Source organism: Lissotriton helveticus, chromosome 7, assembly GCF_964261635.1.
Source record: "Lissotriton helveticus chromosome 7, aLisHel1.1, whole genome shotgun sequence".
NCBI lineage: Eukaryota > Metazoa > Chordata > Amphibia > Caudata > Salamandridae > Lissotriton > Lissotriton helveticus.
The window spans coordinates 1,074,894,255-1,074,918,232 of record NC_136068.1 but is presented as its reverse complement, the minus strand read 5'-3'; the positions used below and the strand labels follow the sequence as shown (position 1 = coordinate 1,074,918,232).

General features: G+C 46.1%; 1 protein-coding gene across 1 annotated transcript in view; it reads right to left on the bottom strand.

Annotated features, from left to right (window-relative positions):
* The window catches only part of GAA (alpha glucosidase), a 469,553-nt gene that overhangs the window by 369,495 nt on the left and 76,080 nt on the right, over positions 1 to 23,978 (bottom strand). Inside the window, exons 4-6 of the mRNA XM_078654064.1 lie at positions 22,550 to 22,715; positions 22,156 to 22,252; positions 19,643 to 19,762 (exon numbers count right to left, since the gene is read on the bottom strand). Coding sequence (XP_078510190.1) covers positions 19,643 to 19,762; positions 22,156 to 22,252; positions 22,550 to 22,715 — 383 coding nt within the window. The remainder of the gene's footprint in view (positions 1 to 19,642; positions 19,763 to 22,155; positions 22,253 to 22,549; positions 22,716 to 23,978) is intronic.

Below are 23,978 nucleotides of genomic sequence, written 5' to 3'. Positions count from 1 at the left end.
AGGAGGACAGGTATCTTTGTCTCACCTGCACGCGGGATGTCGGTGTGGGAAGCTGCCAGGACTGCCTCAAGATCGTTTATATAAAGAGTAAAGAGAAGGGGGGCAAGGGTACACCCTTGCCTGACCCCCCTCTCTGACTTAAAGTGGCAAGTACATCTTCCTTCCCTGGTCACTCTGACCGAGGTCTTAAGATCTCTATGTAACTCGGCCAGATACCCAACCAAAGGAGCATCTATGCCCATGGTCAAAAGGACCCCCCACAGCTTAGCCCTGTTAACCAGGTCAAAAGCTGAGGAGAGGTCCATGAAGGCCATGTACAAAGAGCCTCCCTTGGCAATTACATATTTATTTATGATCAGTTCTAAATTTAGACACTGATCTAAAGTTCCTCTTTTGGCTCTAAAACCATATTGTGCATTTGATAGAGCACCCTTCCCTTCTAAAAGCTGAGTCAGTCTTCCTAAAAGGACTCTCCCCAGGATCTTAACACTGGAATCAATGAGGGAGATTGGCCTGTAACAGGCCGGGTCTGTTCTCTGTCCTTTTTTATAAATCGGTATTATGGTGGACTTAGCCCAGCTAGTAGGAAAAGTAAAATCCCTTGTAGCGTTAAAAATATTTGTGAGAATTTTGGCGCTTAATTCAGGGGCACTCTTAAAGAAATCAGCGGGAACCCCGTCGGGGCCCGGTGCCTTTTTAGAGAGTGTGTCCTTTATCGCTTTTTTCACCTCCTCTATACTAAAAGGAGAGATGATAGTTTCTACTTGTGTGAATTGCGTTCGAGATCCTGGAGTGATATCAGGGCGGCTATAAATGTTACTGAAATGTGTGACCCACTGTTCATCAGGTATGGTGCAGTCTGCTCTCTGCTTCTCTAGTCCCACAAAATATGGATGGTTTATTATCGCCCAAAATCTAGCACTATCTCTCTGTATATCAGGCGACAATAAGTCATTCCAGGCGTCCTTTTTAATCTCGGATTTCCTCGTCCTGATAGCATCACTGAGGAAACAATACAGTTATGCTATCAGTTCTTTGTCTCTTGGTTTATTTTTTAAAGCTTTCAGGAGGATTGAGTGAGCCTTGGAACAATTTGAATCAAACCATTTGGGGCCCCTATGTGTATAAGGATTTTTCTCTACGGTCAGGTCTAAATTGACCTGACGGCAAATAACATTGAAAGCCTCTATCATGGTAGTAACAGAGTTATTAGTATCCAAGCAGATTGCGACCTCCCCCTCAACTTTGGCCAGGGTATCCTGCAGAAAGGTAATTGGGGTTACTTGGTCCCATTTCAGTCTGCGGTTCTGGTCTCTCAGGACTAAGTCTGACACACATAAAGCTTCAATCACTCTCTTTCCCAAAACTCCCTGTGATAAAATCTCTAAAATTACAGGGTTGTGATCACTAAAAGCTGAAGTTTCTACCTTGTAATTGAGCACTTCAGACAAAATACTGGACGATAAAAAAATATAATCCACAATTGTGCCTGTGTTGTTACCCACGTATGTTGGTAACCTCGAGCCTGTATGGCTACTATGTGATTCATAAAGATTAAAAATTGCTAGGAGCGATTCCAAAGCCTCTCCACGTGGTGAGTGTTCAAAATGCGGAGTAGAGGAGTAGGGGGAAAAATCCTCATGTTCCACACGGCAATCCATATTACATGGGTGGATGTTGTAGTCACCCAAAAGGATCACCTCAAACCCATGAACACTATTCTCACTGTGGGTAGACAGGAATTCCTCTAAAGTTACCAAATGCTCATTCAAGATTTGACTGACGGGGGAATTATAAAAATTAACAAATAATATAGGCTGTGAGTTTGGTGTAGTTAGTTCAACCGCTAAGATATTTATTGAATTAGTTTTAATCTGTCTTGGCTTTCCTTGAATATCTAGGGAAATGTATATAGCCAAGCCCCCTTTGCCCTTCCTGAATTACTAGGTACTGCCGGTACAAAGAAATGGGAAAAGCCGTCCAGAACAAGTCTGTCAGACGTTTCCCAAGTTTCTTGGAAAGCAAGAATGTCATTAGATCTAATTATCTCCAACCAGTTCTTATCGTTGAATTTGGCTCTGATGCCAGCGACATTCCAACTCATAATTCTGCAGACCCTAATGCCTGTAAGTTTTGGATCTAATGATCCAAGAACAAGCGAAGGACCCTCGCCGTTGGTATCTTTTCTAGGGGCGAGTCAATCGTTTTGATCCATGAAGGATAATGGGGCATAGCGATTAAACAATTGAAGGGGGTCTACAAAAGAATTGTGTTGTGGTAAGAGGGGATGAAGGGCTACTGCATTATGCCTTATGTCCTGCCCCCATCTAAGATTTGAGTCCCAAACTCTATCCCACCCTGGTGCAGGGGTCCTTGGATGGGTGACATTCTGCTGTTCACCGTAAAAGAACTTTAGGGTTAGGGGGACAACAGTACCCTGTCTGCGTTGAGGAGGGAATAGGTTAGCAAGTATATTAGGTAGGACGTCTTGATTTGAGAGGCTCACTGCCACACAGTCCCCTTTAAACTTTTTCGGCCGGTTTCCCAGCCAGGGGACCCTAGTTGCTGACTTAATTACGCTTGCCAAATGGTACTTTCCCCCTGGAGCTAACCGCATGTTACTGGTTAACCAGTGCAGAGCCTTACTTGTGAGAGAGGTAGGGCTTTCCACTGTTCCCCCTTCCAAAGGAGGGACATTCGCTAGCACTAGGACCACTGGTGTGGCCTCGACCAAAAATTGTAGGGGGTCCGTTGAGTGAGCAATTACTGGGGGGAAGCTAACAGAGGGGGTACTATCTGTTGGAATGTTAATTAACAGAGGACCCTCGCTGATAGTGGTCGATGATGTTGATGGTTGGGGCGGTAAGATCTCATCAGGAGACTGGTTCCCTGCGCCATCGCTTACAACCTCTCTGACCACATTTCCCCCTGTATTATTGCTCAAGTTTGTAACTAACGTGGTTATGTTTTCTATCCCACCTGCAACCGTAGTGTGGAGTCCACCCAATCTTTTAATCTCCGCTTGCAGTTTGTCAATTTTTGATGTTAAAGGTTTAACAATGGCATTTATTTTTGACTCAAGAAAGTCAGCAATCCTTTCAAAAAAAGCGTCCTCAAAAGTATGAACATGTTTATCTTCCACAGTGTTTACTTGCTTTGACTTTGGGGTAATAGCCCTCTTCCTTCTTGACCGCGGGCGTGGACCACCCTGCTTGGGTGGGTTTTTAGTACATAATCGTCTTGGCCTTGTGGCACGCCCTTTGGGTGTCTGCTCGTCAGAAGAAACTCGAGTCTGTTTCTCCTGCTCAGGCTCAATGTCAATGTCACTCTCAGCCTCTACGTTGGAAACCTCAGAGGCCGAGACTACGTTGACAGGTGTGTCGCTTAATCCTTGGGGAATAGGGCCACTAGTTATGCCCTCCTGATGAGCTTCCTGCAAAATAGTGTCATCAATCAAAATAGATGCAGTGGGGGACAGACAACGTAAGTCTGGGGATTGGCTCAACCCCAAAGAATTTCTCCTCTGCGTGTTTATTTTTTTCACGGTTTGGACAAGATAATTGTTTTGTGGCGCTTCCTTCAATTTCGTAGACATCTTTGCAATGTACACTCAAACTCACTTTTTAAACGAATTTGATAGTTAATAGAAAAGTCTTAGAAAGCAAAAGTTTTACTTGCGGTGATGATTCCTGCAGCGTTTCAGGCCCTGCCCCTGCCTCCTCCTGCCGATGAGGGCCGTACCTTTGCCCGGGCTTAGCCCCGGGTGTCCCGCTCGCGTCCCGCGAGGCGGGTTCCTGTGCGCTTATGTGCGCCTCCCTGTCGCCCTCGCGGTGTCACAAGGCGCGCCGCCGCGTAGGCTGCCGGGAATTGTGGTCCCGGAGCGGCGGCGCGTGTAGTCTGGTGGAAAGTGACTCTTGGCGGTGGCGGCGTGCTTCTGAGTGCCTGGCGGTGGCGGCGGCGTCTAGCAGGTAAGTGAATAGGTTTCCCCCGCTCCGCCGGTTCCTGTGCGCTTATGTGCGCCTCCCTGTCGCCCTCGCGGTGTCACAAGGCGCGCCGCCACGTAGGCTGCCGGGAATTGTGGTCCCGGAGCGGCGGCGCGTGTAGTCTGGTGGAAAGTGACTCTTGGCGGTGGCGGCGTGCTTCTGAGTGCCTGGCGGTGGCGGCGGCGTCTAGCAGGTAAGTGAATAGGTTTCCCTTTGCAATGCAATAGGTCTCGCATTTGCGAAGGTTTAATCTTTTGGCATTGTTAATGACAATGCTTTTTTTATCTCTTTTGAAAACCAACATATGGCATTATCATTTACAATGCCAATAGCTCAAACAACAAATGGCATTATCATTTACAATGCCAATAGCTCAAACTCTCGCAATTACGAGACCTTTTGCAATGCAAATGCTTGTTTAATGTGAAATGGTTCTCGTTTTTATAATATGCATTTTATATTCCACTGCTTGAATTTTAGAGAATTTCTTATCATGTGTATTTTGAACTGGGATTATACTCTACTACGATTGATTTTGTGCAATATTTGACTTTTAAGTGATAGATATTTTAACATGCTTTTCTGGTTTTAAATAACTGAATAAAGTGATTTTGACTTGACTTGGGACAATGCATCAGTAGAATGGGTCACACCCGGATTTACTCTCAGTCAGAACCCTTTCTCTGGGTGTCCATCAGTGCTGGGGACATATTGGGCTTCTGGACAGTCTCTCCTCCTGCAACCCTTCCCTCTCTTAATAGGCAGACAGGCTTGTAGACAGACTGTCAGCTCCTCCAGCATAAAATGTAGATGTCACCTCTGGGAGACTGGCTGTCAGGAAAATCCCAGCCCTGGTCACATGGTTTTTGAGTACTCTGTGGGGCGCTCCCTTTTCAGACTTGGATCTGGAACAAAGTGAGGTTGTTTTGAGTCCCACGTTTATGCACTGTTTCTAGGCAGTGGATGTGAATACACTGTCTCAAACTTCATAACCGGTTTGAAGTGGTTCTCTTTTCAGGTGTCCTTCTCAGGCTGCTCTCTAGTCACAGCCTTTCTGTAGAATGATGCTTCTCACAGCAAGAGCAGAACTGGGACTGTCTCCAAACTGGAGCACGCACAAAACAGGCACAGTGAATGATTACATTTCTGCCACTGGCTGTCCTCGGCCTCCCTGAGCAGTAATCAGGGATAGAACAAGCATTTGCAATGCAACAGGTCTCGCCCTTGTGAGAGTTTGAGCTATTGGCGTTGTAAATGACAATGCCTTTTATTTATGTTTTAAAAACCAAAACATAAATAAAAGGTATTGTTATTTAGAAAGTCAGTAGATTAAAGTTGCGTAAATGCGAGACCAATTGCATTGCAAATGCTTGTTATTGTTCCAGCATTTTCTGAACCCTGAACCTTATTTTTGAGGTGCTGCAGCCCCCCCTACTTCCTTTGCCCATACCTAGTGTACGTAGCTTAAGCCTGCTCTGGAGGTGCCCCCTTCTTCACAGTAACACGCAGCAGGCACCTCTCTTTGCTGTCACGTCAGAGTGTTACAAGGGTCCTCCGCTCTCTCTCTTCCTTGAGGCTACTTCACGATGTCGTCCCGCTCCGATACATACTAACTTTGCTTTCCTGCCTCAGTGCCGTGATGCTCACTGTCTCAAAACCGTTGAGCTCAGCTGCGCGCTCTACTCTGTGTTCTTCAGCAATCACAGGCACGCACACTGCTCTCGTCTCGTTGGTGCAGCACTCACATTCCATTCCATGAGCCTCACTTTCCTGGCCCTTGGCTGTCTCGTCAGGTCCCCTCTGTGACTCGGACCCCGCTGGGAGGGAGCATCTGCTGATGCGTTAATCGCATGCCGCAAAGATGCTGCTTGAAATGTTCCAACCATTGAAAAGTAAAGAGTGGTAGAATGAAGAGTCAATAGCGTGGGCCTAATATCTGCAAAATAGAAAGGCGGTCAATATATCAAATTGCAAAATTCAAAGCAAAGTAATGAGGAATAACTGATTAGTTTGAACCTCCACCCTATTTTCTTCTTCCCGTCTCCTCTCCTGCCCCTCCTACAAAACCATGGCCTGCACACCTGTTCCTGCACTGCGAACTTCTCTTTTGCAAGCTCAGCTTTTTATTTTATAGATCATATCGTGCCACTTTCCCCATAGCTGCATCACTAGCGATTGCTACTGAAACAACCTCAGTAAACGTCATTTTTCGCGGCCAAAACACTTTTCACATTGTGGGCCGAGACCAGTTCCAAGCTAAAAATCTGAATGCACTTATGAGGCATAATCGCCAAGGACGGGTTGGCCCTTTTTATCAGCAGGCATTTCCTGGCAGGCAGGGTGGAGTCTGGGTCACTGGAGGCCAGTTTTTGAAGGTCGACGACCAGTGCATCTGTCCACAGTTCCCCGGGTTATATGGCAGCCGGCAAAAAGAGAAAGTGCGGAAAAGACATAAGAAGAGAGAAAAAGAGACAGGAACAGAGAGAAAGACATGAACAGAGTTAGAAAGACAGGAATAGAGAGAGAGAGAGAGAGAGAGAGAGAGAGAGAGAGAGAGAGAGAGAGAGAGAGAGAGAGATACATGAATAGAGAGAGAAAGACAGGAATAGAGAGAGAAAGACAGGAATAGAGAGAGAAAGACTTGAACAGAGAGAGAAAGACTGGAACAGAGAGAGAAACACTGGAACAGAGAGAGAAACACTGGAACAGAGAGAGAAAGGCAGGACAGGAACAGAGAGAGCAGGCCAGGAACAGAGAGGGCAAGACAGGAACAGAGAGAGACAGGAACAGGAAGAGAGACAGGGACAGAGAGAGAAAAAGACAGGAACAGAGAGTGAAAGGCAGGAACAGAGAGAGAAAGGCAGGAACAGAGAGAGAAAGGCAGGACAGAAACAGAGACGACCGGTGCATCTGTCCACAGCTCCCCGGGGTATATGGCAGCTGGCAAAAAGAGAAAGCGCGGAAAAGACACAGGAAGAGAGAAAAAGAGAGGAACAGAGAGAAAGAAAGGAATAGAGAGAGAAAGACAGGAATAGAGAGAGAAAGACAGGAATAGAGAGAGAAAGACAGGAATAGAAAGACAGGAACAGAGAGAAAAAAATGCAGGAGCAGAGAGAGAGAAAGACTGGAACAGAAGGAGAAAGGCAGGAATAGAGAGAAATACAGGAATAGAGAGAGAAAGACGGGAATAGATAGAGAAAATGCAGGAACAGAGAGAGAAAGATAGGAACAGAGAGAGAAAGACAAATGGAAGTGTGGGCTTGCATTGGGAACATCGCATTCAAAGACATAGGGAATCCAATCCCAGTCTATGCCTGGCGCCCCCAGCTGAGAGCACTTCACCGTCCAGAGTGGAACATTGCACACTATCCATAATATCTCCCTGGTGGTATATGGGAATATTCATACAGTTAAAGATCAAACCTTGTCAGGGCCAAACCAATCTCCCATCCTTCAGAGGTTGGTAAATTGGAGAAAGATAAAACCTTTATTTACTAGAGCCTAGACACGTAGAAGTGCTCCGTGAAATTCTACATAAAAACTAATTATTTCCAATAATACAGAAAAGGCTGTACTGTCACGCTATAATGCTATATTCCATGGAAGAAAGCCTGCTTTACTTGATCTTTTATATGCCTGGAACGCTGCACCTGGAGAAGCCTAATGGCATGTCACAGCAAAGACGTAAACACTGTGAAATAGGCAGGTTACAAGCAATGTCTTTAGAGACTCTGTCTATACCCGTCCTCCCTAAAGCGCACAAAAGCAGCAATGAGTGATGAGGAACACACCGCCTCCATATTGTTGTGAGTGTGCGGAGAATGTTGATTTGCGCATTTCATTTTCTCCCAGCCTCCGAAAATGTTCTGTCATCCCAGTACATCCTTATGAAGAGAACACTGCGCTCGTGTTTTCTAGTTTGCCGCAGCCTGGGTGCCTCACACCCCCCTCTGTGCCCACCTTCAATGCTGACATGCCCTGCCCCGGAATCTATGTGGCATAGAGCACTTCCTGTGGGGGAGGGTTCAGGGTGGTGGGGGTAGAGTACTCAGTGGCTCTCAGGTGGGGGGTACAAAGGGGCTGTTGACAAATCACAGATGCTCCGAGCCTACAAATTGGGATTGGCTGTTGAACACCGAAGCCACAGTAATTACACAGCTGTTTCAAAATGTGTTTACGTGGTCTAAAACTGCAAGGCAACCTCCCCCCCCCCGGCCCCCACCCTCACTTTCATTACTGTCTAAATGAAAGGACTTCTATGCAGGGATTATGAGGTTGCGTACGAATTCCCTAAACCATAGAGCAGAATTTCCTAATTGTCAGCTGTTTTGCACTGTGCTGGTTTAAAACATTTAGAGTGCAGCAGGCCAATTTTTCCACATCAAATTCTGCGGCTCCCAGCGGCCTCCGCAGGGGACCACCTCGGAGGACGGTCACCCCTTAGTGGCATTTAGGCGCCTCCCCACTCGCTTCTGCGGGACTCCAGGAGGAGTCCCCTTACAGGGCGCGCAGTGGACACGTCCTGTCCGGTGCGCCGGGGGATGGGGAGGGGTATTTAGGCCTCCCCCCGCCATTGTTGGGCCTCTTTGTGCCCGACACGCCGTCTCCCACCCTACCACGTAACCGGCATAGGGCAGGCAAGGGAAGTTTGAGGATGTTGTAATCCTTTCTTTGTCGTTGCAGGCGGACTTACAGGGCGATCTGGAAGCAGTCTGGGTACAGAAGGATACCTCTGCAAGAGCACAATAAGGGTGCCAGAGCCAAATCCCAGGAGCCTCAGGGGAGGGTCCTGGAACAATGACATCGGCGCCCTGTTAGTCCTTTGGGCAGTTGTGGGCCTGAACAACCGGGGGCTTGCCTTGCTACGCTCCGCCCTGAAAGGGGCGTGAGTAATAAGGGACCAATGTGTCACGTGATCCAGTAAGGGGATCACCCCTATAAGGGTAGCGCTGATTGGTTTCCACAGTGTTTGGCTCATCAGGCGGGCAGGGTAGCATAGGTACGTATGGCTACTTGTCCTTGGATGCCCGTAAGATAACCCACCATAATTTGCATACTGTTGTATGGAATAAACCTGCAGCCATATTTTCTCCAAACAAAAAAGTTGTGTTGTGTATTTAATTATGTATGCCTTTTTCTACCTTGGTGCGGGTGGGGATCATCTTGCGCCGATAATGGAACTAAGGCTTTTTCAGATACCATCAGCTTCCAGTTCGTTTTGACACTGTGACTTCAGTAGCTGAAAGAGGGGAGTAGGTGGCGGGGAGAGGTTGGAAGCTGGGGGGAGGGGAAGGAAAAACAGAATTAATCTCTAGTATACACACAGAATGCAGCTCCCAAGCCCGGGAACTGTCTTACTGACTTGACTGTACGAAATGGATTGGGAACCAAACGCATCCAAACTCCGAGAAAAACAAGCCACAGAGAGAGAACACGACGTGCACAGGATCAAACAACCAGAGGGTGGAGCCGAGACTCGAAGAAGCTCGTAGCTCGGAATTCTCTGCTGTCTGCCCCCTGTCTGCCCGGGAGGCAGCAGAGCTCGGGTGGGCGGGGGAGGAGGACGGGCAGCGGTGACCTCACTGCAGCGGCTCGGAGGGAAGCGAGACTGCGTGCCGTTCTCTCTCCTGATAAACAGAGGCATGTGATCTGAGCTTCAGCTTGCTGAACTCTCCCTGAACCTTCCCTGGACAGCCTCATCAGACAAGCTGATAAGAAAAGTATTTACGACGGCTGGCCGCAAAGCAGGACACGGTGTCCGGAGGGGCTGTCCGAAAAATGGACAGGGTGGCACCCAAAAACACTCCTTTCCATTGGGAAGCCAGCGTTTATCATAAACGCTGACGCTACCCAATGGAAAGGAGTGGCGGGGCTTACAATCCCTTTTAGAAATCTTGTATTTACAAGATCTCTCGGAGAGGCGGGGCAGCTTCGCTGCCATGCCCAGCCTTAGACCTAAAAAGGGCAGGCCTGACCTCAAAACAACCTTACCCTGCACAACGGAAACTGCAATCCTACCTCTCACTCCTACAATCAACCAAATGGCAACACCCTGGAAGAACTAATCAGCTGTCCTTTGCTAGAAAAAGTCTTCTAGGAATCTTTAAAGGTACCCCTGACTCCATTTCAGTGTCTGGATATTCAGTTTCCACTAACAGGAATGCAGGCAATACACTCTCACTGTCTGGGAAAGCTGTCTCCATCCCCCATCTTGTGCCATGCCAATTCCTGAATAGCTTCAGTACTCAGACTCACTCATACACAAACTCCTACTACTGCACATGTACTACAAACACTCAACATATACACAGGATGTCAGCGCAAGATTCTGGGCATTCACAAATCAGTGAATGTCACACAAATAGGGCTTGTATGCCACACTCTCAGTGACCCAGATGGAAAGGTCTGGTCCAAAAACATGGTAGCAAACACAAGGAGATGATGGACGGGGTGCTGAAACTTTCCAGACACTCACCCCGAGTCACAGTGCTGGGGTGAATCAATCAACGTTCTTTAGCTCACTTCGCCACCCCAGTTCAGACCCAGCCATATCCAAATCAGTCTTGACCCTGTTCCTCATGGGAACAGTCCTGCCTGAACTTCTAAACCAGGTCAATCAATCAATCAATCAATCATGCTTTATTCGATTTTTAGATAAAAAAACATAAAAGCGTTCATTTAAAACACAAACATAAATAGTTAAGAATGTATGCACAAGGCAATGCTAAAAATATGCTAGTCGCCATTGTCTCAGATCCCACTGTTTTAAAATAGGTAAAATCCACCTCCTCCTTTGTATAGTGTAAAATGTACAAAATAGGACTACATGCATTGACGATTGCTGAGACATTTCGTCACACGGGCAGTTACTCAATGTTTTTGACCAGTCATTTATTGTGGGGAAGCTTACCAATCGATAGAAGTTACCCAGTCTGAGGAGAATCTGTACAAATCTATCGTACCCACTAAGAATAGTAAACAAATAAGGCTGAATACCGGGAGTACTTAAAATCATTTGATTCGATTGTTCCGAAGAGCGTGATGCTTCAGCGGCAAATCTGATTGCCTTTAAGTGTGACATGCAAATACTTTTAAGAAACTTTCTGGAGATAGAAAACATAGCAGGCAGGTCGTCATAATATTCAGGATGGTCCAGATCAGACATAAAATCTTTTATATAAATTTAAACAAGGAATCTCTAGGACCCGATCAAGCTTAAGACTGTCTTTTATAATATCACGATTGAAAGAGGTTTTTGGTGAGGTCCAAATTCGGTGCCATAAGAGAACCGGTTGGGATTTTATTATATTAGAAATATACGGTATCCCTAACTCTGGGTGGCATACTTAAATTGAGGTACTACAGTGAACTGCCAGCAAGAATTTTAAAAAGACATTTTCAATCTGCTGGATAGGTTTTACATCGCAGTATCTCCACACGCGTGCACCGTATATAGCTGTGCTGACACATTTATCTCAATAAATGTGCAGCATCTCAACTGGGGGTCTTCTTCCGAATGTCTATGCAAAATTGACTAGAGCAGCCGTGGTTTTCATTAAACGTAATTCTCTAGTCTTGACAGCCTGGCACCATGATCCCTTGTGATCGAATAATATTCCTAATTAGGGGTATGTGGCAGTAGTTTCCACCTTTTTACCGTCAATAAATATATCCCTACATTTTGCGCTGCCTTTCCCGCAGTTCATTATGAAAGTTTTAGCAGTGTTCACTCTCAGACCCAGGTTTTTCATGCACTCATTGTAGTTGACGAGTGCCCGTTGGGGACCCAATTGTGTTTGGGCCATTAGTACTGCATCGTCCGCGTAGAGAAGGGCGGGTATAGGACGGTTGTTTATTTGTGGCACGTCCTGGCACTTACCTACCATGGTTGTCCCAAACCATGGGTATAGAGTGTAAATAGAAACGGTGCCAGCCCTGTCTTACCCCCTCTCCACTTTGAACAGCGCAGTACATTTACCCTTGGCTCTGTGTCGAACCCTAGCTTTCGTATTGCTATACAGCTGCCTCAGAAAGTGTATTAATGGAGCTTCCACCCCCATATCGGCTAGAATGATCCATAGTTTGCCATGAACTACACAATCGAACGCGGCCATAAAGTCCACGAAAGCCAAATATAATCTTCCCTTTTTTGAAAGCGTGTACTTTCCGAGTAGTACATTAATGTTAAGTCCTTGTTCAACTGTGCCCAGGCCCTTGCGGATTCCAAACTGTAAATCTGATAAAACATTATTGTCTTCGGCCCATTCCTGGAGCCGGATGAGCACTATTTGCCCGGCCACCTTGACCAAGGAATACAACAACGATATAGGTCGGTAGCATGCTGGGTACTGTCGGTCACCTTTTTTGTATATTGGGATTACAATTGATTCCAACCAGGTCTTTATAAATCCAGTTGAACAACAGGCTGCCAGGACCTGCATTAGAATTGGGCCCCATAAATCTAGATTAGATTTAAAGAGATCTATTGGCACTCCGTCCGGGCTGGGTACCTTTCCTCCTTTTCTAGCTTTTATAGTACAGTTCACCACGTCTAGGGTAAAGTCTAGGGCTATGGGGTGGGTTACGGGGGATTAATTCCTGCGGCATTATGGGTGCATCCGTACCGCTCTCCACCCATTCTTGTCTGTACATATTTGGAAAGTACCCCACCCATAGCCCTTCATCTATGGCGATCTCTATAGTAGATGTGTCTTGGTCTGTAAGGAAATAGCTTTTACTGTGCACCAAAATGCTGAAATATCTCAATTTAGACTGGCTTTGTGTAGATTTGCCCAAGCTTTATCTCTTAATTCCCCTTTATATTACTACCTGCACTTGACAGTTTCGTTCTATTTCTTACTGGCTTATGTAATACACGTTTCAGTTTTGAGTAAGCTTTCGTGCATCTGGAGTCAAAGCACCCTTGGTTATTCACGTCTGCCTTTTTAGACTCCACCCTTAGTGCATTCCTTGTTTCTCCTGTAATATTTTCTTGGGATTCAAAAATGCCAACGTGTGGTGTAGTGTCATCCAAACAAATCAAGAGTGAATTATAACTATTTGCCAAGACCGTCTGGGTAAACTGAATCAGGTCTACCTTATCCCACTTTAAGAAGTAGCCATTTATTTTGTCCATTGCTATATTTTCTGCAGTACATACTAATTTGTATTAAAGTTTTTGCACTTTATTGGGGAGAGATAGATTCACGCGCAGTGGGAAATGGTCACTCAAGACATTCTCATGTGTTCTGTGAGTCGTGTACAGTGTTTATTGGATAGAATTATGAAATCTATGATAGTGTTCAAGCCTCTCCCATTAAACATCCGACTACAAGAGATTGGTGGGGGAACATAAATCATTAGCAAAGCCTAAATCGAATGCCAGTAAAATCTCATTTAAAGAGTCCCCGTAGGTTGAATGAGGGAAATGGGAACAAACATTATTATCGTAATTTCATAATCCACAGGTTTCATCTCCACTTAGTGAGCACAATGTAGTATTAAAATCTCCGCCCCATACAAAGAGAGCATCTTCTACATTTCCAGTCTGTAGCTTATTCAAGTCATTCATTATTTTTTTCAAAATTGCTGCCACGTGGTCCTTTGGGGCATTGTTATAAACATTTATCAGTACAGTACAGTGTTGTTTGTTCGTTTACATGGTCATGATTTGATAGTACGTCGCTGTTATCATCAAGGATGTATTAGCTACATTCAGCATATTTGACACATATATACTAAGACCCCCCTTGGGCCTACCACGTACAGATGGAACTGCCAAGTCATTGGTCCATATTCAATAATAACATTAAGTGTTAGTCCAAGATCTTTATTCTCATGTCTTGCGCTCTCAAGAAGACTTGTTTGTACACAATTCAGTTCTTTGATGACACAGCCAACAGCCAACACGTGTTTTGTCTACAGGACAATACCCAAAGATTTCCTCAGGGCCTGGACTGCTTATTCAATATTGGGAATCACAGACCGTCTTCCCTTGTCAATTGTAGCCACAATATAACCAGAATCCAATAAATCTTGTGAGCCTCTTTCACGTAATCATAGACCAATAGTAACATTTCTTCAAAGTAGGAGATTCACAAGCAATTTTCCCTTTTATAAATTGTGGACGTAATATATCCTAATTGCAGCTATTGTCGTAGAAAGAATTGCTTGTGAATCTCCTACTGAAGAAATGTTACTATTGATCTGTGATTACGTGAAAGAGGCTCACAAGATTTATTGGATTTTGGTTATATTGTGGCTACAATTGACAAGGGAAGACGGTCTGTGATTCCCAATATTGAATAAGCAGTCCAGGCCCTGAGGAAATCTTTGGGTATTGTCCTATAGACGAAACACATGTTGGCTTTTGGCTGTGTCATCAAAGAACTGAATTGTGTACCAACAAGTCTTCTTGAGAGCGCAAGACATGAGAATAAAGATCATGGACTAACACTTGATGTTATTATTGTATATGAACCAATGACTTGGAGTTTGATTATATAACATAAATATTTTGCATTTGCTTAGGGAACTAATTTTCTCTTCTTGATAAATGTAGCAGTTGCAAGTTGTAATTGCGAATTAACAACGTGGGGTGGTGGTTGTTTGGGTTCCCTTTGATGCAGCTCTTGTATTTTTTGCCTTCGATATTAAAACCACTGGACTGTGCACAGAAGATACCTCACTGCCTATCAGTAGGAATTACAGATGGAACTGCGGTAGTGTGAAAGGTCTTAAAGCCATTGATATGAGTTGTGTCTACCACCCAGCTTTCTTGCAAACAAAGTATGTTAAATTTCCCAACAAATTCATGCCAGAGGGGATTTGTCAGCTTAGAGCGTAGCCCTGCGATGTTCCAAAATAATAAAGAGATATTATTCGCCTAGTTGGTGCTTACATTTGCTCTCTAAATAAGTTCAGTAGCAGACAGGGATACCTGTTGTCTCAAACCCATGTCTCAAGTAAGCTCTACTTCCCTCCTATGAAATGGAGTGTCAGATCTAGTGGAGATATTTTCTGCTGAACTATTTCTAAGGTCCATGCATATACCTCTATCCGTATAAAATTCCTGCTTAGAGTTATGGCCAATGGCATCGGGCTGTTAGTAAGTAATCTGTTGCTCTGGTAGTTACATTTGCTGCTGGTATGCTTAATCAATCTACTTCGTCTAATGTGGGAAGGGGATCAAATTATTTTTTGCTGCAATATTATATGTTTAGTGATTTCTTTCTTTCTGGTCTCTCCCATTTGTTCCCAATCCCAGATTAGTGGGTGGCTGGTAGAAAAAACCATGGGGTAGTATGTTCATACCGTGAGTCGTCATTATGTTATTACCTCCTCTCCAGAAAATGTCTTCCACCAGCTGGGGTGTCTTGAACATTAAAACCACACAGTCCCCTGATAGGGTTTTGCAATCTCTACCGAGCCAACTAACTCTACGGGCCATCTTGAACTCCATAAAAAGTGCTTCTGTTAACCCTGTCTGAGTATCCAGCCAGTGCAGTGACTTATTTCTCATTGAATCCCAAGATTCACTTTCCTGGGTCCTCAGTCTAGATACATTTGCAAGGATAACCGTGTAAGGGGTAACGGCTGGTGGTAAGTCCAATCCGTTCAAGTCAGATTGAGCTGTCAAGGTGGTTAATGGCGGGTTACTATAGTTGTTATTTATCTGACCAGAGCTGCTTGAAAGTGTGATAGTACCATTGCTGCCCCTGGTGGACTTGACGTTGGATTGGTTGTAATCCAGAGAGGCCGTAGGGGGCTCTATAGAGGTACTCGGCTGTGTACGCAGCTTGCTTGGTTGGATCCCTGTGTCATTTCTGTTTTTGTATAACTGTTGACTGAACATTATGATTTATTCTTCCTGCTGACCTGTTGGCTTCTCCTGAGCCCTCTTCGCTACTGAGCTTGAATGTGTGGTTGAACTGCCTCTCCATTACCTGGGAATTGTTCAATCTACCTTCAATCTGAGCAACTCTATCAGCTACTGAGGCCAGTGAGTCTCTTGGAAAAGAATCTAGTTTTACCGCTAGGGAAGTGAGATTCCCTAGTTCGTTGGAGATATTAGTGGGTTGCGTTTTATTATGCGACTTAACCTTAACCCTGCCTCCTACGTCTAGTGGGGCTTTGCTAAATTTTTTATGGGATTTTAATGGCGGACTTTTAGTTTCCCTATTAATTTTTTCACTTCCAGCGGCTCCCATTTTTAACTTACTCACATCAATCGGATTTCCCAGGCGTTTCAAATGGGGCTGTGTCATGCTCCTGATCACTAAATGATATATGCTCTAACATGTTTTATATGCAGCCATTCTGAGATGATATACTCCTGGGGGGGTCAGAGAAAGAGCCAGCCAGTTCAGATGGTAGCTCTTTGGGTCCGGTTAAAGCCCCCATCTTTTTAGAATTCATTTACTCTTCGACAGTAGAAATCTGCTTCTCGATGGCCCCCATTGACCCTGTAAGATACCTCATAAGCATTAAGCGCGATGTCCCATCCGCTTTAGTTGAGGATTGAGGCTGATTGGTAGAAGCCTTTCTGTGTCTCATCATGGAATAAGAAATGTTCACAGCAATGCCCACCAGTGTAAGTTCAGAGTACTGGGGCAGTTGTATGTCGTAGTAAGCTACCTAACGTGGAAGTCGACTGGGAGGTACGAATTGGGCACTGTGGGTGCATTGCTTTCCCGCCCCTGAGCGAGTCAAACTTTGCTTGGGTAGTGGAGCTGTAAAAATTGGCGATTCACGGGATACACCCCCACAAACAAAACCTATCAGTCCTCACTCACCTCTTCTGAACGCAGCCCTTGTGCTACGGTCCTGCAAGTTACTCTGTAACCACTTTCTCCTGGAGTCAATCAAGCAAGGTCTGCAAGAGAGCCGGCAACCATGGACCAAGAGGGGGCCTAGCCCAGCCTCCTCCAGACTCTGAAAAGCGCCGTGTGCTTTGTTTTGGCGAAAGGTAACAGTGAGGGTCCCGCGCTGTGGGATGCCTCTGCTGAAGAAATAGCACTCCTGCGCTGCTCCCGCCTTCCACCAGGGCTTCAGGGAAAAGTGCTGTGTGCTTGGTTTTGGCGAAAAGTAACAGTAAGGGTCCCACGCTGTGGGACGCCTCTGCTGGAGAAATTGCACTCCTGCACTGCTCCCGCCTTCCACCAGGGCTTCAGGGAAAAGTGCTATGTGCTTGGTTTTGGCAAAAAGTAACAGTAAGGGTCCCGCAGGATGTATGTCGTTACAACGCATGCTTTTTCCACGCATGCCTTTACAACGCAAGTTGTTACAACGACTTGCGTTGGGGGGCCCAGGATAGTGAATAGTTTAATTTACTATTCCAACTCCAGTCCCCGTGGTTAGTAGGGAAGGTTTTGGATAGTAAATTAAACTATTCCCTATCCTACAGCGCCCTCCAGCGCAAGTCGTTGTAACGACTTTTGTTGTAATACCTGCGTTGTAAAGGTACTGCGTGGTAAAAGTTTCGTTGTAAAGGATGTTTCCCGGTCCCGCACTGTGGGACGCCTCTGCTGAAGAAATAGCGCTCCTGCGCTGCTTCCACCTTCCACCTGGGCTTCAGGGAAAAGTACTGTGTGCTTGGTTTTGGCAAAATGTAAATGTGAGGGTCCAGCGATGCGGGGCGCCTCTTCAGTAGCGCTCCTGTGCTCCTCTTGCCTTCCACCAGGGCTTAAGGGAAAAGTGCTGTGTGCTTGGTTTTGGCGAAAAGTAACAGTGAGGGTGCCGTGCTGCGGGACGCCTTTGCAGAAGAATTAGCACTTTTGCGCTGCACCCGACTTCCACCAGGTCTTCACTAGACCAGACACAAGCATCCTGGGCCCGGTTTTGGGTTAACACCCCACATCAGCCAGGCTAGCTTTAATTCAGTGGCAAAGTGAGCAAGGGACCTACGTCTTGTCATACCCTGCCAACCTAGGGCGAACAAAGCAAACAGAAGGCAATGATGGACGGAGTGCTGAAACTTTTCTGACAGTCACCCCCAGTCACAGATCTGGGCTAAATCCATCATCGTTCTTTAGCTCACTTCACTACCCCGTGTAGACCCAGCCAAATGCAAATCAGTCTTGACCCTGTGCCTCATGGGAACAGTCCAGACCGAACTGTGCGATAATGGATGTATACACTAATCTAGAATTCATCAAATGGCAAAAGAGCATGGTTATAAAGGAGCTCAGTTCGGTATTATAGATGCATCCCTTAAGTGTCTGTCTCCATGCTGATGGAGGGGAAGGAAAGGCTAGTACTAGTGGGTCTAGCGCTGTTATTACCCTATTGATTCCTATCTAGATTGTCCGTGCATTTGGAAAGTTGAGGTGCTCTGCAGAAAGGCTGCAGTCTGAACTATTTGTGATGTTCCTCAAACAGACACAGTGCCAGCTACGACGAGCAGGGGACGCTAAAAACAGGTACACTACTTTTAATCAGAAGTTCCCTTTCAAGACATTGGAGGCAGAAATGGAGACAAAACTGTCCAGTGACGGGTGACACAAATGAGAAATAGTCATAGATCCATAACCAGCAAGCTAAACGTATTAACTAGAAAAATGGATCAATTTAAGGAAATGGCGCATAAGCAAGCCATCAGAATATGCACAGAGGAACCTGGGATCTCTGAAGCAGCAGAAGCATCTAAAAATTCTTCACACGGAAAAATCTCTTGAACTAATCTGTGCTTAAAAGAAAGGCACGGAAGCCTGCTTGGCTGCACCAATGCCAGGGCTATTGGTCTGGAAAATTGCACCAACATTGGGAAGACTGAGCAGTTAATTTAAAACCTACCAAATGAGTCTAGGGCCACGACCTTAGAAAGGCCATTTTGTGCACTGATGTCCAAATACCGCCCATGGCTCCTCCAGGGCCGAATATCACAATATATCTGAATTACTGGAGAGAAAGACGAGCTGACCTACAATATCACATTGCTCTCCATATACTTATCGTCATGGCCACGGTCCAAGAAGTAAGGAAAGCATTGTCGGATGTGCAGAAGCATCTACGATCCCATAAAATAAAATGTGACATGCTAGACATTGCAAGAAGAGTGCACTGTGGCTAGGTCTGGTGGCTTAGAGGACTGATGCGCCCAGAGTTGGACTGTTTGAGTGTGTGGTCACAGGTTCAAATCCGGGCGGGTCCACTCACCCTTCAAATCTTCTGAGGTCGATAATAGGAGTCACTGAGTTGCGTAACAATAAACATCTGTTATTCGGGGCTAAGATACTTTTCTGGGTTAACGTGTGCTTTACAAATACAGGTTACGTTTAGAGCTAGACCCTGACTTTTCATGGACTCCAAGAGGCTTTCAAAAATAGGACTACGCATGCGGATGGAAGAACAGGACGATGGAGAGATGGAGTGGGGACACAACCCGGGAAACACAGCACCACTTGGGTTATCCCTCAGACAGACTTTTTGCGTAATGTTACAGTGAAACAACAATACACGACACAGAACGGCACTGCAAAGCATGGCACAAAAGAGCACTACATGAGGGGCAGCATCACACACTACTGGACAGCACTGTAAAGTACTCGAAGAGCCCCATACAGCCAGGAGCAACCCAGACTGCAAGCTGCGTCACTGCACATGCGCAGAAGGTAAAAGCAGAGAACACGTTTTGAGGTGTGAAAGGGAGGACGTCTCACCCGTCACGTCCAGGAACTGCCGCACCACCGCCTTCGGGTGAGGGCCCAGGAAGACGTAGAAGTCCAGGATGCCGCCGGTGGTCCTCCAGGTCAGCGCCGGGGCCGGCTGCAGCAGCACGTCTGTAGTGGAAGAATGAAAGGGAGGTCACACAGGAAGGGAACAAGGTCACATGTCATGTGTCATTACTGTGGCGCGCACCCTGCACCCAGGGGCGAGTTCAGAACGTTTGGAGGGTTTGTAAATGCGTACGAGCAAGATACATTGGCAGAAACGGACACATTTAAGGGGCCCAATGAATAACCAAGAGGTCGGGATTGGTTTGGCGACTGCTCACTGGGCCCAGTGGCCCCTTAGTTGCCTGAGGTGTGGTCAGGAAGTGTGAATATCTGCATCCAAAGTGTGGTTACTAGTGGCTTCCTGGACTGTTTAATTCTCCTGCTCTTCAAGATGGAGTCTGTAGCATGGCATGTGTCCTACGAATATTTCCTCACATCTGGAGGTGTTTACAGGACAACACCCAATTGAAGCAACTCAAAGAGCCTTTTAGGCATGCTGTAAGGCTTCATCTGTGTCATGAACTTAAACCTCTCTCTTGTGTCATGAACTTAAACCTCTCTCACTGACAGCCAGCGGCTGCCTGGGTGTGGTTCGTTGACTACATTATAAGCACAATCCTACAAACTGATTCTGCACTCAATGCATTTTATTGATTAGTATTTTTAGGAAAGCTGAGTTTGTTACAGTACATGATCCACAGAGATGAGAAGGACCGAGGTCGAGACCAGCTGTCTTCAGGGGAAGCATGAAGGGACCCTATTACAGCTAAAACCAGATAGTCAAATCCTGGCCGTTGTTTCGGCCTCTAATGTCCTCATGGCAAGACCCTGCAGGATTGAATCTGCTGTTGGATCCTGCCAAGAGTCATGCTGCTTGCGCATGCGAGGGAAGGGCTGGGGCTGCGCTGCAGCCTGGTGCACATGATTAATGCTGTAGACTCCTCATTTCACTGGATGGGAGTGCTCAGGGCGTCGGCAGGCCTTTAGGGCCACAGCTGCATGGCTTAAGGCTAGTACCAAACAAGCTTTGCTAGAATAAATCTGCTTCAATAATGAGCAGTTCCAAAGATCCACCCTTGATACTGCATCATCAGGATGGCTTCAGGCATGCTTCCCACCTGTAATACAACGTGCACGCTTCTCAGCACAACTCCCATGCCCATCCCACACTAGGACGGGCACCGCCCAGGGATATGGAGGTCAAGAGGCCTTATCTGAACTCCTGTCCTCGTGATGTATCACAAAGAGGTAAAAGAAGAACAACCTGCCCAGTGTTAGCAAGCCCAAAACAGTGAATGTATAGCTCTTAGCTCACTCAATGCCCCTGTTGTGGAGTTTGTTATGAGTGGCCAAGATTTGGTCTGATTACATCAAGGCGGCACAGAGTTTGAAACTCTGCGATCAGTAGACTGTAGTAGTCCTTGATTCTCCAAGTATATTGATCTGCACTGAAGATAGGAGCTGTCACTCTGCATCGGTCAGACTTCCTCAAAGCGTAATGCACTTCCAACTCCAAACTTAGTCAATCTTCATTTAAACAAGTGTTTAGCTCCTCCAGGACGGAGTATTACATGGCTATAGGGGTGACGTGGAGAATCACCCCAAAAACCACAACAGAGGGGCCACTTGGGGCAGGGATACAAAAGCCCCAGGCACTGCAGGCGCATACAGCTCAGGTAAGCTTCAGAAAACTGGGACTAGCATTTATCAATCCATTTAGCAAAGGTTGCGGCAAAGGCAGACGCCGAAGAAATAGAACCCATTGCAACCATGAGCTAAAAATACTCGGGCATAAAGGATCACGTGTGCTGGGCAGAAAGGCAACAAACACTGCAAATGCACATGCATGCTAACTAACATTGAAACAGAACTCTACGTCGTGCAAGAGATATTCTGGTACCAACTCTGTTGACATGGTGTATGAGGAGTCTGGTGAAAGGTGAAATTACCATTCCAGTAGAAGGAGTTACTGGCCAGCTCAACAGCATTTATTTTAATTGCCATCTAAAGGATGAAAGGCTGTGCTGGTCCTGTCAAAAGTCATACTTTTGCACCTATGGGTTACACCCAGAGAAGCCCCTTCCAATGAGCCATCTTACAACACCGTTTGGAATGAATACAACCAGAAGAAAATGATAGACTGGCGCTTTAATTCCCAAAACGTTGCTAACAGCGTGTTTCTGAATGAATATACTGGTTGAATGTAACAGAGGAGAAAAAGGAGGAGCAATAAAAGAGAATACATCTGAGAAGGGAGACTAGAAGGTTTGTGGAGACTTACCAAGGTATAAAATGTTTCCTTATAAAAATGGAGACGGGTCGCATGCTAGCTCACACCTAGACATGTAGAGGGTTGTAAGAAGTGAAACAGAGACAGATGTGAACTGGGCCCCACTACTGAGAAGGAGAGTGATGTGCAACAGGGCGAGCTTTGTTGTAACATGGAAGGTACTTACCCATTGCGTTGCTGTTGAGCAAGAAGACCCCATGGGAGCTGCCATCCTCCTCCATCACCATGTAGAAGGGATGGGCGCCGTAGAGGTTCTGGTTTTCCTAGAAGGAGGGAATGCAGATGTTACTGTAGAATAGACCTTCATCTCCAGCCCACCCTCTTCTTCTAAGGACCCTTCCTGCAGGTGAAAACTGTGGAGCACCCTGCAACAGCCACTTATTAAGTCTTAGCCCTACTGCTCTTCTGCTGGCCATAAGCGCCCTTCGTGGGGGAATTCTCCCCTTCACAAAATACATTTCCTAAAACACAGTTGTTTAAAAGTAATGTTGACATGTCAAGATCCCAACCTCTTCGCAGTAAAAGAAAAAAGTCCTTCCCCCAAACACGAGTTCTCTTACTATCGGTAACCGGTCATAGTTCCAGAAAGTAAATTTGGTCCAGTTGAGGTCGAGGTTTAGACTGGTCAAATGCTCTCCTAGTCCGTAGATGTGCCTGCTGGGAAGTGGTGTGGAGATCTGCAGGAACTGGTCGGCGTAGAACAATGGTGCAACGGTGGTGTTTACACTGTAAGAGCATTAAAAAAGATGTTACAACAGCCTTCCTCAAGAGAAGAAAAGCACACGTCTCTGTGGCAGAAACCGCCCAAAAACAGGACAGTCTCTGGTGCCTGGAGGATTCAAAGAAGCAGATACTGTATGAACTTTTCAGCAGGAACTAAGGTCGCTGTAAGCATATGAAAGACATGGCATCACTTCCTGTTTCAATACTTTGTCAAAACGGATGCAGACAGATGTGAAAGCATTCAGGGCATGCATGTATTTCCAAAAGAGCATAATAATGTCTTCATGATTGCAGAAGCTAGGAGATCTTTCATAGGAGGAAAGCCTCACTCTTTTGCATTTACGTCTAGGCAACCACTCTAAGTCCGGTCATCGGTTTTCAAAGCCCATTCGTAGTATCCTGCTTGCCTCCTACCCTGGCTGAGTGTCCTGGTGCATGGAATGTCGTCTGTGTGTAGAATGCGCTCTTTTTCTGATTACTCTAGTATCTGTTGATGGGTTCGGGGAGGAACTGCAGGCTGAGCTGGAAACATCACTAGCTTCTGACTGGGTTTAGCGCTACTCACTTGAACTTTATATGGCACCTATAATTACAAATATACGTACTTCGTGTTGTACCTGAACGAACGAAGAAGGCTTCTTTCTAAAAATGTGTAAACAACAGGGAGGGACATTAGGGGGACAATATTTATAGGGGTCCAATGTGCGTGTCCCATCAGTCTATATAGCAAAAAGATGCACACAGTTCCCCTGGGGAATGGTAATACCGTAGTGAAGTGAACTATCTTCCTCTCTCCGTGGGGTACAAGGGAGTTAGTGTACCAAAGTGAAACAGGGAAGGGTATCCCTTTTCGGAACTAGGGATGCCTCACACAACAGGCTGGTTTAACGGCTGTTGTCATATTACCAGCTAGTCTTCTCGTGTCATCATCGGCTTCCTGCTCCAACGTCAAGCCGGCGCTGCAATGCCTGACGGGTAGCACTCGGTGCTACACTCTTGTGGAGATCTTTTGTTCCTGGCCGTTGAGTGAGTGGGTGTGAGGGTCCCTAGGGTGAGAAGTAGTGAGCATGAGGGAAATGTGTAAATAAAAAAGGTTGGTGTAGTCTACTCCATTCGTTTTATTCGTGTAGTTCACCACCTTGTTTAAAACAAGAGGGGTATTGGGACGCAAGCGGTTAAGAAGGATTGGTCCCGTTCAACCCTCATCTGTGAAAAGGTCGACATGTTTCATGCCCTATTGGCAATTCTTCAGGACCTAGGGTGTGC